The 13,864-nt window shown below is 41.9% G+C and overlaps 1 protein-coding gene across 1 annotated transcript in view; it reads left to right on the top strand.

Annotated features, from left to right (window-relative positions):
* Positions 1-4,941, top strand: part of LOC110528351 (testis expressed 264, ER-phagy receptor) — an 87,266-nt gene extending 82,325 nt beyond the window's left edge. Inside the window, exon 4 of the mRNA XM_021610362.3 lies at positions 4,092-4,941. Coding sequence (XP_021466037.1) covers positions 4,092-4,399 — 308 coding nt within the window. The 3' untranslated portion in view covers positions 4,400-4,941. The remainder of the gene's footprint in view (positions 1-4,091) is intronic.
* Positions 4,942-13,864: the final 8,923 nt, after the last annotated feature.

Below are 13,864 nucleotides of genomic sequence, written 5' to 3'. Positions count from 1 at the left end.
TATAGTTATGAAGGGTGGGAAGACTAGCCTGAAGGCACCACTGAACATTTCCTCTCAGTGTGTGTGTGTGTGTTCACTGTTCACTGTTCACTGTCAGATTTCAGTTTCCACTACCTCCTATCCATCACATGTAAATTAGTCTAGTGTGAATTAACCAGTGACAGCTCTTGGCTAGATTTCAGTTGCACTGCAATGAGGCAGTTTTATTCAGACAAAAAAAACATTGGTTGGGAGTTTGTGTCTGTGTGTACAGCACATTTATTCATTTTAGCTTTGTTTCATAGCTATTTACTATAATTTTACTCATGTCGCCCAGTGAAGGCTAACTGAAGTCACAGAGGAGGAAATGGTCTTGACTTATTGTCCTGACAGTGTTGTTTGGTGTCATTTCATTAGTTGCACATTGGTTAATTTGGAATGATATGGAAAGAGATAGACAGGTGGTAAACCCTTTAACATAAACTGCTGTCAACAGCTCAGTCTTTGGTGAGTCTGACATTTCCTATCAGCTTCAACTTCATCTCTGTCACTCTGCTTCTCTCGGTCTCTATCTTTCTCATTCTGTTCATCTGCAGTCTCTCTCTGTCTTTTTCTCCCTCTTTGTCCTTGGGTGATGTGCGAGCGTGAGCCACTGTGACAGAATGAGATAAATTAACATTAGGAAGGATCCTGTCTGTCCTATCTGCTATTAGGTACACTGGAGTACACAAACCAAACCATCACTCTGCTGCAAAAACACTGACATAGACACTAAAAACTGAAACGCAAAATGATGTGTTGTATTTATCACTTAGAAATGCTGAGTTTGAAGTGTCCCTTCTTGAGCTTATGCCCAACACTCATACAGAGATATATACATGTTCTCAGTGCAGTGTTCATACAAAATGTTTCTCAGGTCTGAAAGGTATATCATCATTTCTGTTAATATAATTTATTAGGCACAGTTTTAAAATATGCTCCGGGCATGTGCTGACCAACTGACAGGTGTCTTCACTGACATTTTCAACATGTCCCTGATTAGGTATGTAATACCAACATGTTTCAAGCGGACCACCATAGTCCCTGTGCCCAAGAACACAAAGGCAACCTGCCTAAATGAAATCTGTAGCCATGAAGTGCTTTGAAAGGTTGGTAATGGCTCACATCAACACCATTATCCCAGAAACCCTAGACCAACTCCAACTTGCATTCCGCCCAAACAGATCCACAGATGATGCAATCTCTATTGCACTCCACACTGCCCTTTCCCACCTGGACAAAAGGGAAAACTTACGTGAGAATGCTATTCATTGACTACAGCTCAGCGTTCAACACCATAGTACCCTCAAAGCTCATCACTAAACTAAGGATCCTGGGACTAAACACCTCCCTCTGCAACTGGATCCTGGACTTCCTGATGGGCCGCCCCCAGGTGGTGAGGGTAGGTAGCAATACATCTGCCACGCTGATCCTCAACACTTGAGCTCGCCAGGGGTGCGTGCTCAGTCCCCTCCTGCACTCCCTGTTCACCCACAACTGCATGGCCAGGCACGACTCCAACACCATCATTAAGTTTGCAGACGACACAACAGTGGTAGGCCTGATCACCAACAACGACGAGAAAGCCTAAAGGGAGGAAGTCAGAGACCTGGCCGGGTGGTGCCAGAATAACAACCTATCCCTCAACGTAACCAAGACTAAGGAGATTTTTGTGGACTACAGGAAAAGGAGGACCGAGCATGCCCCCATTCTCATCGACGGGGCTGTAGTGGAGCAGGTTGAGAGCTTCAAGTTCCTTGGTGTCCACATCAACAACAAACTAGAATGGTTCAAACACACCAAGACAGTCGTGAACTGGGCACGATAAAGCCTATTCCCCCTCAGGAAACTAAAAAGGGTAGTGCATACGGCCCAATACATCACTGGGGCTAAGCTGCCCGCCATCCGGGGCGGCAGGGTAGCCTAGTGGTTAGAGTGTTGGACTAGTAACCGGAAAGTTGTAAGTTCAAACCCCCGAGCTGACAAAGTACAAATCTGTCGTTCTGCCCCTGAACAGGCAGTTAACCCACTGTTCCTAGGCCGTCATTGAAAATAAGAATTTGTTCTTAACTGACTTGCCTAGTTAAATAAAGGTAAAATAAAATAAAAATAAAAAAAATCCAGGACCTCTACACCAGGCGGTGTCAGAGGAAGGCCCTAAAAATTGTCAAAGACCCCAGCCACCCCAGTCAGACTGTTCTCTCTACTACCGCATGGCAAGCGGTACCGGAGTGCCAAGTCTAGGACAAAAAGGCTTCTCAACAGTTTTTACCCCCAAGCCATAAGACTCCTGAACAGGTAATCAAATGGCTACCCGGACTATTTGCATTGTGTACCCCAACCCCTCTTTTTACGCTGCTGCTACTCTCTGTTTATCATATATGCACAGTCACTTTAACCATATCTACATGTATAGTGGGGCAAAAAAGTATTTAGTCAGCATCAATTGTGCATGTTCTCCCACTTAAAAAGATGAGAGAGGCCTGTAATTTCTATCATAGGTACACTTCAACTATGACAGACAAAATGAGAAAAATAATTACAGAAAATCACATTAGGATTTTTTTATGAATTTATTTGCAAATAATGGTGGAAAATAAGTTTTTGGTCACCTACAAACAAGCAAGATTTCTGGCTCCCACAGACCTGTAACTTCTTTAAGAGGCTCCTCTGTCCTCCACTCGTTACCTGTATTAATGGCACCTGTTTGAACTTGTTATCAGTATGAAAGACACCTGTCCACAACCTCAAACAGTCACACTCCAAACTCCACTATGGCCAAGACCAAAGAGCTGTCAAAGGACACCAGAAACAAAATTGTAGACCTGCACCAGGCTGGGAAGACTGAATCTGCAATAGGTAAGCAGCTTGGTTTGAAGAAATCAACTGTGGGAGCAATTATTAGGAAATGGAAGACATACAAGACCACTGATAATCTCCCTCGATCTGGGGCTCCACGCAAGATCTCACCCCGTGGGGTCAAAATGAACCACCCCCCGTGTGGTTCTGGGATTTTTGCTCACCGTTCTTGTGATCATTTTGACCCCACGGGGTGAGATCTTGCATGGAGCTCTCAAGCTTTGTCAGGTTGGATGGGGAGCTTCGCTGCACAGCTATTAACAGGTCTCTTCAGAGATGTTAGATCAGGTTCAAGTCCGGGCTCTGTCTTGGCCACTCAAGAACATTCAGAGACTTGTCCCAAAGCCACTCCTGCATTGTCTTGGCTGTGTGCATAGGGTCATTGTCCAGTTGAAAGGTGAACCTTCGCCCCAATCTGAGGTCTGGAGCAGGTTTTCATCAAGGATCTCTCTACTTTTCTCCGTTCATCTTTGCCTTGGTCCTAACTAGTCTCCCAGTCCCTGGCACTGAAAAACATCGCCACAGCATGATTCTGCCACCACCATGCTTCACCATAGGGATTCATCAGACCAGATAATCTTGTTTCTCATGGTCTGAGAGTCTTTAGGAGCCATTTGGCAAACTGCAAGCGGGCTGTCATGTGGCTTTCGTCTGGCCACACAAATCAAATGTTAATTGTCACATACACATGGTTAGCAAATGCTAATGCGAGTGTAGTGAAATGCTTGTGCTTCTGGTTCCGACAGTGCAGTAAAATCTAACAAGTATTCTAACAGTTTTCCAACAACTACCTAATACACACAAATCTAAAGGGGGGTGAATGAAAATATGTACATATAAATATATGGATGAGCGATGGCCGAGCGGCATAGGCAAGGTGCAGTAGATGGTATAAAATACAGCATATACATATGATATGAGTAATGTAAGATATGTAAACATTATTAAAGTGGCATTGTTTAAAGTGTCTATATGTATTGTCTATCTGTCTATCTAGCTCTCGTCTGTCTGTGTCTGTCTGTGTTTGTCTGTCTGTCTGTGTCTGTTGATTCACATATGTTATATGCTCATCATTTTCATGCATTCTGCTTAGTAACACAGTGCCAACAAAAAGGTATGCATTATCTTTAGTCTTACCTGTTCTCCCCATGTCTTTTTCTCCCTAAGCTTGACCTCTAACTATTCTTATTTTCTCTCTCTCTCTGTCTCACTAGGTGCAGACTCCAATAGTGAGTGCAGTTCAGGGAGTGGTGTTTTCCTGTCAGACAGCAGAGAGACCTCCCTAGCCCCATCCAGCGTCCCCTCCCTGATCCGACACTACAGAGGAGGAACAGGAGGAGGAGGAGGAGGTGAAGACCGCAGTGACAGGAGCTCCAGCTCCTCCTCCTTTGAGGAGTTGGACATGGAACTCCCAGATGGACAGGAGGAAGCAGGGACAGAGCAAGCTAGCGACGCCCCCGGCAACAAGCACCTAGAGACAACCACAGAGGAGAGAGGGGTTGTAGCTGGGGGGGAGGAGTGAGGGGATGAAGTGGGGGAGAAGAAGAAGTGGGGGAGAAGAAGAAGTGGAGGTTGGGGGAGGAGGAGAGAATTCTAATGTGCAGTTTTCTATGGCTCTTTTTCAATTAGTCTTTCCTTGATTTCTCCCATTTTGCACTTCCTCCTCCAATATTTGAGGTGAGGTGAGGAAATAGGATGCAGGGAATCACAGAAAGACTTATAGAGATAGAGCCATTGTGTCTTCCTACAAGTAGAGTTTTTTTACATTCCCAAACCTATTTTAAGGTGATGAGTTAGTCTGATGAGTGTGTTGTGTTGAGCTGTTGGTGAGGCAGTTCCAAAGGGAAAATGATTTCCTTCTTTCTGTCCTACTGTTGATTGGCTGACAGAAAATAGCCTACTTGAAAAAAAATATGTCAGGTAACCTGAGTTTCTTGAAATCCATGTTTGTTTTTAAGTACTTCATTCAATATGATAAGCATGGTGATCAAGTGTGTTTGGATGCATTTTAGATGATTTTTTTACTTGATTGTTATGTTTTTACTATTAAAATTATAATTATCATCCCTTGTGACTGATGTTTTGACCTTCATCCTGTAATTGCAGTAAAACTCTAGTGTATCAATATTTGAGATGATCTTGCTTTTGATTTTTATATAGTGTTTTTCTTTTGAGTAAGAAAAAAAACTATTTAGAATATGTTTATTTGGGTATGTAAAAGTGCTCAGTTTTTCCATACGGTCTATTTTTCCCATCCTTTCAATCTGACCAAACAACTTGAAATCTATAAAATCAGTATAATTACTGTATAAGCCGGTTGGTTTGAGCCCTGAATGCTGAAAGCTATGGTATATTAGACTGTATACCACGGGTATGACCAACAAAAAAAACTATTTACTGGTCTAATTAAGTTGGTAACCACGTTATAATAGCAATAAGGCACCTCGGGGTGGGTGGTGGTATACCTAGTCAGTTGTACAACTGAAATGTTTCTTCTGCATTTAATCCAACTCCTTTGAATCAGAGAGGTGCGGGGGGCTGCCTTAATGGACATCCACATCATCGGCGCCACAGACTTGCTCAGGGGCAGAACAACAGATTTTTACCTTGTCAGCTCGTAACGGTTACTGGCCCAACAGTCCTACAAACCTGCCGCCCCATAAAAGGCCAATATACCAAGGCTATGGGCTGTATCCAGGCACTCTGCATTGCATCGTGCTAAGTGCTGTTCTTATGCACGATGCAATGCAGAGTGCCTGGATACAGCCCATAGCCTTGGTATATTGTCTATTTAAATATGCCATGTTTTAAACTGTGTAATTTGGGTCCTGGCTGCTGATTGGCTGAAACAGAAATTCAGATGTGTGTGTATATAAGACAATATACCATAGTATGATGCAAAAATACTTGTTTATTGTTCTATTTATGTTGGCAACCAGTTTATAATAGCAATAGCAACTTGGGTTTGTGGTATATGCCCAGTATACCACACCCCCTCGGACCTTATTGCTTAATTATATCCCGATGTCACAAGAATGTCAAAAAGATCATCAAGACAACAACCCCCTGAGCCACTGCCTGTTCACCACGTTACCATCCAGAAGGCGAGGTCAGTACAGGTGCATCAAAGCTGGGGCCGAGAGACTGAAAAAAGCTTTATCTTACGGCCATCAGACTTTTAAATAGCCGTCACTAGCACATTAGAGGCTGCTGCCCTATATAGCCTTGGTTTCTCAAATGATTGCCTCGCCTGGTTCACCAACTACTTCTCTGATAGAGTTCAGTGTGTCAAATCGGAGGGCCTGTTGTCCAGACCTCTGGCAGTCTATGGGGGTCCCACGGTTAAATTCTTGGACTGACTCTCTTCTCTGTATACATCAATGATGTCGCTCTTGCTGCTGGTGAGTCTCTGATCCACCTCTACGCAGACGACACCATTCTGTCGCCATACAACTCTCCTTCCGTGGCCTCCAATTACTCTTAAATACAAGTAAAACTAAATGCATGCTCTTCAACCGATCGCTGCCTGCACCTGCCCGCCCGTCCAACATCACTACTCTGGACGGTTCTGACTTAGAATATGTGGAAACTACAAATGCCTAGGTGTCTGTCTGGTTAGACTGTAAACTCTCCTTCCAGACTCACATCAAACATCTCCAATCCAAAGTTAAATCTAGAATTTGCTTCCTATTTCGCAACAAAGCATCCTTCACTCATGCTGCCAAACATACCCTTGTAAAACTGACCATCCTACCTACCCTCGACTTCGGCGATGTCATTTACAAAATATCCTCCAATACCCTACTCAATAAATTGGATGCAGTCTATCACAGTGCCATCCGTTTGGTCACCAAAGCCCCATATACTACCCACCACTGCGACCTGTACGCTCACGTTGGCTGGCCCTCGCTTCATACTCGTCGCCAAACCCACTGACTCCAAGTCATCTACAAGACCCTGCTAGGTAAAGTCCCCCCTTATCTCAGCTCACTGGTCACCATAGCAGCACCCACCTGTAGCACGCGCTCCAGCATGTATATCTCTCTGGTCATCCCCAAAACAAATTCTTCCTTTGGTCACCTCTCCTTCCAGTTCTCTGCTGCCAATGACTGGAGCGAATTACAAAAATCTCTGAAACTGGAAACGCTTATCTCCCTCACTAGCTTTAAGCACCAGCTGTCAGAGCAGCTCACAGATTACTGCACCTGTACATAACCCATCTATAATTTAGCCCAAACAACTACCTCTCCCCCTACTGTATTTATTTATGCTCCTTTGCACCCCATTATTTATATCTTTACTTTGCACATTCTTCCAATGCAAATCTACCATTCCAGTGTTTTACTTGCTATATTGTATTTACTTTGCCACCATGGCCTTTTTGCCTTTACCTCCCTTATCTCACCTCATTTGCTCACATTATATATAGACTTATTTTCTACTGCATTATTGACTGTATGTTTGTTTTACTCCATGTGTAACTCTGTGTCGTTGTTTGTGTCGAACTGCTTTGCTTTATCTTGGCCAGGTCGCAGTTGTAAATGAGAACTTGTTCTCAACTAGCCTACCTGGTTAAATAAAGGTGAGAAAAAAAAAAGAAAAAAAAAAGACATATATACACAGACTTGAAATCACTGGCCACTTTAATAATGAAACACTAGCCACTTTAATAATGTTTACATATCTTGTATTACTCATCTCATATGTACAGTTGAAGTCGGAAGTTTACATACACTTAGGTTGGAGTCATTAAAACGTGTTTTTCAACCACTACACACATTTTTTGTTAACAAACTATAGTTTTGGCAAGCCGGTTAGGACATCAACTTTGTGCATGACACAAGTCATTTTTCCAACAATTGTTTATAGACAGATTATTTCACTTATAATTCACTGTAACACAATCCCAGTGGGTCAGAAGTTTACATACACTAAATTGACTGCCTTTAAACAGCTTGGAAAATTCCAGAAAATGATGTAATGTCTTTAGAAGCTTCTGATAGGCTAATTGACATCATTTGAGTCAATTGCTATGATATGCTCAGCTGTGGGTGAAAAAAACGGGAGAGATTAAGAAGGGAGGGGTGAGAAGGAAAGAGAGGGAGGAATTGGGAGTGTACAGACGACACAGAGGGATGTATACATCTGTAATTAAATAACTGGGAGACCAGAAATCAAAGTTTTATGCAAACGGTTATGTAAATTCATGAGCAGCAGTGTTAAGGTATTTTCAAGATCACACCATTTATTCCACTCTCAGAGAGATGAATAATACAAGGCAGGCAGGGAAGAATCTCCACTTCAGTTCATTCCTGTTTCTAACCCTGAGTGTGCCTCAAATGGAACCCTATTCCCTACATAGAGCATTACTTTGACCAGGACCCATAGCGTTCTGGTCAAAAGTAGTGCACTATGTAGGGAATAGGGTGTTGTTTGTTACACATTCCCTGTCTGCTTTAGTCCTGGAATGGATGTCTTTCTAGACACAACCTTGTGGATGATACATTACTCACCATTTGTCAGCGTAGAGCACACTATTGTCATACAGTGGATATCATAAATATTCACCCCTCCTTGGATTTCTTCATTTTATTATGTTACAAAGTGGGATTCAAATATATTTATTTAATAGGCTTTTGTGAACAATCTGCACAAAACACTAATATCAAAGTGGAAGTAAACAATCAGATTTTTTTTAAAGATTAGTGAAAAATAAAGCACGAATATACCCCCCTGAGTCAATGCTTAATTTTTTACAAATGTTATCATTTAGCAGACGCTCTTATCCATTGCGATTTACAGGAGCAATTAGGGTTAAGAGCCTTGCTTAAGGGCAAATTGACATTGTTCACCTAGTCGGCTCTGTCAAGATGTTGGGGATCATGATTAGACAGCAATTGTCAAGTCTTGCCATATATTTACAAGTAGATTTAAGTCAAAACTGTAACTTGGCCACTCAGGAACATTCACTGTCTTCATGGTAACCAACTTCAGTCTACATTTGGCCTTGTCTTGTAGGTTATTGTCCTGCTGAAAGGGGAATTCCTCCTCCAGTGTCTGGTATAACGCAGACTGAAGCAGGTTTTCCTCTAGGATTTTCCCTGTGCTTAATTCCATCCCATTTATTTTTATCCTGAAAAACTCCCCAGTCTGTGCCATAATCAAGCATACTCATACCATGATGCAGCCGCCACCATTGCTTGAAAACGAAGAGGCAGTTACTCAGTGATGTGTTGTGTTGGACTTGCCCCACGTATAAGGCTTTGCATTTAGGCCAGAAAGTGTATTCCTTTGCCATGTTTTTTGCAGTATTACTTTAGTGCCTTGCTGCATGCAGGATGCATGTTTTGGAATATATATTCTGTTTATTTGTATTCTTATTTCATTCTGTCATTTAGGTAATTATTGTGGAGTCACTATAATGTTGTTCATCCGTCCTCAGTTTTCACCCATCACAGCCATTAAAGTCCGTAGCTGTTTTAATATCACCAATGGCCTCATGGTGACATCCCTGAGCAGTTTCCTTCCTGTCCTGCAGCTCAGTTCAAAAGGACGACTGTATCTCAGATGTGTCTGGGTGGTTTAATGCATCATCCACAGCATAATTATTAACTTGACCATGCTTAAATTGATATTCAATGTCTGATATCTTATTGTTAGCCATCTACCAATCACTGCCCTTCTTTATGAGGCTTTTTAAAAGCTCCCTGGTTTTTGTAGTTGAATCTGTGCTGTCAATTCTTGACTGTATGGTGGACAGAGGAAGGGATAGTCATTTCAAAAATGTCAACCCCTATCCCAATAGTGGACTAAAGGACCCTGATGTTACTCCTGAGTTCAAGGACATTGCAATGTTCTGTTTGAAGGCAAATTGGCTCTGGAATCCAAAACAGTTAATTACTACATCTAAACGTGAATCGATTCTCAATTGCGGTATGGTTCTAGAAACATAAATCCCTCTACTTACATATCACATCAAAATCATTTCACAAATACTAAATACACTTACTGTAAGCAATTAAAAACAATTCTAATAAATAAAACAGTTGGACAATGGATGGAGATACTCAAACCTTTTTGAAAATTGTAAATCTTTCAGATATTGGCTGAATTATAGTGCATGAAACATTTTACTGGCACAAACAAATAATGAACGTTCAGGAATTTTGGTGCATTAGGAACGTTTTCAGACCTCTTGACTTTTCCACATTTAGTTACGTTTTAGCTTTTTTTTTTTTTTTTTAATAAATCTACACACAATACCCCGTAATGACTAAGCAAAAACAGGTTAAAGAAATGTTTGCAAATGTATAAAAAACTGAAATATTACATTTACATAAATATTCAGACCCTATACTCAGTACTTTGTTGAAGAATCTTTGACAGTGATTTACACAGCCTTAAGCCTTAATGGGTATGGCACTACAAGCTTGGAACTCCTATATTTGGGGAGTTTCTCTCATTCTTCTCTGCAGATCCTCTCAAGCTCTGTCAGGTTAGATGGGGAGTATCACTGCACAGCTATTTTCAGGTCTCTCCAGAGATGTTCTATATGGTTCAAGTCTGGGCTCTGGTTGGGCCACTCAAGGACATTCAGAGTCTTCTCCTGAAGCCACTCCTGGGTTGTCTTGGCTGTGTGCTTAGGGTCGTTGTACTGTTGGAAGGTTCACCTTCGCCCCAGTCTGAGGTCTTGAGAACTCTGGAGAAGGTTTTCATCAATGATCTCTCTGTACTTTACTACGTTCATCTTCGATCCTGACTAGTCTCCCAGTCCCTGCCGCTGAAAAACATCTTCACAGCATGATTTTGCCACCACCATGCTTCACCGTAGGGATGGTGTCAGGTTTCCTCCAGATGTTACGCTTGGCATTCAGGCCAGAGTTCAATCTTGGTTTCATCAGACCAGACAATCTTGTTTCTCATGGTCTGAGATTCCTTTATGTGCCTTTTGGCAAACTCCAAGCAGGCTTTCATGTGCCTTTTACTGAGGAGTGGCTTCCTTCTGGCCACTCTACCATAAAGGCTTGATTGGTTGGGTGATGCAGAGATGGTTGTCCTTCTGGAAGGTTCTCCCATCTCCACAGAGGAACTCTGGAGTGCTGTCGGAGTGACCAACGGGTTCTTGGTCACCTCCCTGACCAAGGCCCTTCTCCCCCGTTTGCTCAGTTTGGCCGGATGGCCAGCTCAAGGAAAAGTGGTTCCAAACTTGGTGGTTCCAAACTTCTTCCATTTAAGAATTGTGGAGGCCACTGAGTTCTTGTTGACCTTCAATGCTGCAGAAATGTTTTGGTACCCTTCCCCAGATCTGTGCCTCGACACAATCCTGTCTCTACTGACAATTGCTTCGACCTCATGGCTTGGTTTTTACTCTGACATGCACTGTCAACTGTGGGACCTTATATAGATGTGTGCCTTTCCAAATCATGTCTAATCAATGTAATTTACCACAGGTGGACTCCAATCAAGTTGTATAAACATTTCAAGGACGATCAATGGAAACAGGATGCACCTGAGCTCTATTTTGAGTCATAGCAAAGGGTCTGAGTACTTAAGTCAATAATGTATTTCTGTTTTTTATTTTTAATACATTTGCAAACATTTCTTAACCTGTTTTTGCTTTGTCATTATGGAGCATTGTGTGTAGTTTGATGAGGAAAACTGAATGACATTTTGGGGAAAAAAGCCAACTCGTCTCCTTAATTTATTGAATCAGATAGCTCATTCATCACAAAGCCCACTTGTATTGTAAACTACTGACTTTGATATTGCAAACAAATGAATTTTTCATTGGCAAGATAAGTAAACTTAGGGATGACATGCCAGCAACATACGCTGACACTACACATCCAAGTATATCGGACCAAATTATGAAAGACAAGAATTGTACTTTGGAATTCCGTAAAGTCCGTGTTGAAGAGGGTGAAAAAATGATTGTTGTCTATCAACAATGACAAGCCATCAGGGTCTGACAATCTAGATAGAAAATTGCTGAAGATAATAGCAGATGGGATTGCCACTCCTATTTGCCACATCTTCAATTTAAGCCTACTAGAGAGCATGTGCCCTCAGGCCTGGAGGGAAACTAAAGTCATTCCCCTACCCAAGAATAGTAAAGCCCCCTTTACTGGCTCAAGTAGCCGACCAATCAGCCTGTTACCAACCCTTAGTAAACTTCTTGTCTAACAGAACACAGAGGGTGTTCTTTAATGGAAGCCTATCAAATGTAATCCAGTTATAATCAGTAATTCCCCAGGGTAGCTGTTTAGGCCCCTTGCTTTTTTCAATTTTTACTAACGACTTCGAGTAAAGCCAGAGTTTCTATGTATGCGGATGACTCAACACTACACGTCAGCTACTACAGCGACTGAAATGACTGCAACACTCAACAAAGAGCTGTAGTTAGTTTCAGAGTGGGTGGCAAGGAATAAGTTAGCTCTAAATATTTCTAAAACTAAAACCATTGTATTTGGAACAAAACACTCACTAAACCCTAAACCTCAACTAAATCTTGTAATAAATAATGTGGAAATTGAGCAAGTTGAGATGACTAAACTGCTTGGAGTAACACTAAATTGTAAACTGTCATGGTCAAAGCATATTGATGCAATAGTAGCTAAAATGGGGATAAGTCTGTCAATAATAAGCGATGCTCTGCCTTCTTAACAACACATCAACAAGGCAGGTCCTACAGGCCCTAGTTTTGTCGCACCTTGACTACTGTTCAGTCGTGTGGTCAGGTGCCACAAAAAAAAGACTTAGGAAAATTGCAATTGGCTCAGAACAGGGAAGCACGGCTGGCCCTTGGATGTACACAGAGAGCTAATATTAATAATATGTATGTCAATCTCTCCTGGCTGACAGTGGAGGAGAGATTGACTTCATCACTACTTTTATTTATGAGAGTTATTGACATGTTGAATGCACCGAGCTGTCTGTCTTAACTACTGGCACACAGCACGGACACCCATGCATACCCCACAAGACATGCCACCAGATGTCTCTTCACAGTCCCCAAGTCCTGAACAGACAATGGGAGGCACACAGTACTACATAGAGCCATGACTACATGAAACTCTATTCCACATCAAGTAACTGACGCAATCAGTAAAATTTGATTTAAAAAACTGATAAAAACACACCTTATGGAACAGCCGAGACTGTGAAGCATCACAAACATTGGCACAGACACACGCATACACACACACACACTTACGATAACATACGCACTATACATACACATGGATGTATGTAGATATGTGGTAGTGGTGGAGTAGGGGCCTGAGGGCACACAGTGTGTTGTGAAATCTGTGAATGTATTGTAATGTTTTAAAATTGTATAAACTGCCTCAATTTTGCTGGACCTCATGAAGAGTAACTGCTGCTTTGGCAGCAGCTAAATTGGATTCATAATAAATACAAAAAATACAAATCACACAGTGGATAAAGTGTTACCCAAAATGATATGTGCCTAATTTGCATAAATACACTGTGTATTTTCACATTTTTGTATATTATTATAAAGGGGTGGAACAGGACTGCAACCACCAAAAAAACTTGCTCTGTATTGGTCCAAGCCTTCCTGCGCTCATCTCCGCTGTCTAGACCACCTCATTAATTACTGATTGAAGTGTGTCATTAGCAGGATATCCTCAGATTAAAAATCAACTCTCTTGCCTCGAGATTACACCTATCTATACATACTTTACTTGATTTGTGAGATCAGACGTAATATCACACAAGCAAGAGTATGAGAGAGTCGCAGGAGTAAAATGAAAGCAATCCAGTGAGATGTGACAGGTGGATTTTGCACCACTCAGACACAGGAAATAGATGGCTGAAAAAAACAGATCCTCAGTGGGGCGGGGCATGCGCATTGCTACTTATTGTCTTAACCGGATTTAACACAGTTGCAGCAAACAGTATTTTTCAGTGACAACACGTTTTTGGCATCTGTCTTTCATTTACACACAGGTGTTCGGACACAAAG

Source organism: Oncorhynchus mykiss, chromosome 7 (assembly GCF_057628025.1).
Source record: "Oncorhynchus mykiss isolate SJ-2025 chromosome 7, ASM5762802v1, whole genome shotgun sequence".
Taxonomy (NCBI): domain Eukaryota; kingdom Metazoa; phylum Chordata; class Actinopteri; order Salmoniformes; family Salmonidae; genus Oncorhynchus; species Oncorhynchus mykiss.
Note: the sequence above shows the minus strand (reverse complement) of the source record. Positions and strands in the feature narration are given on the sequence as shown.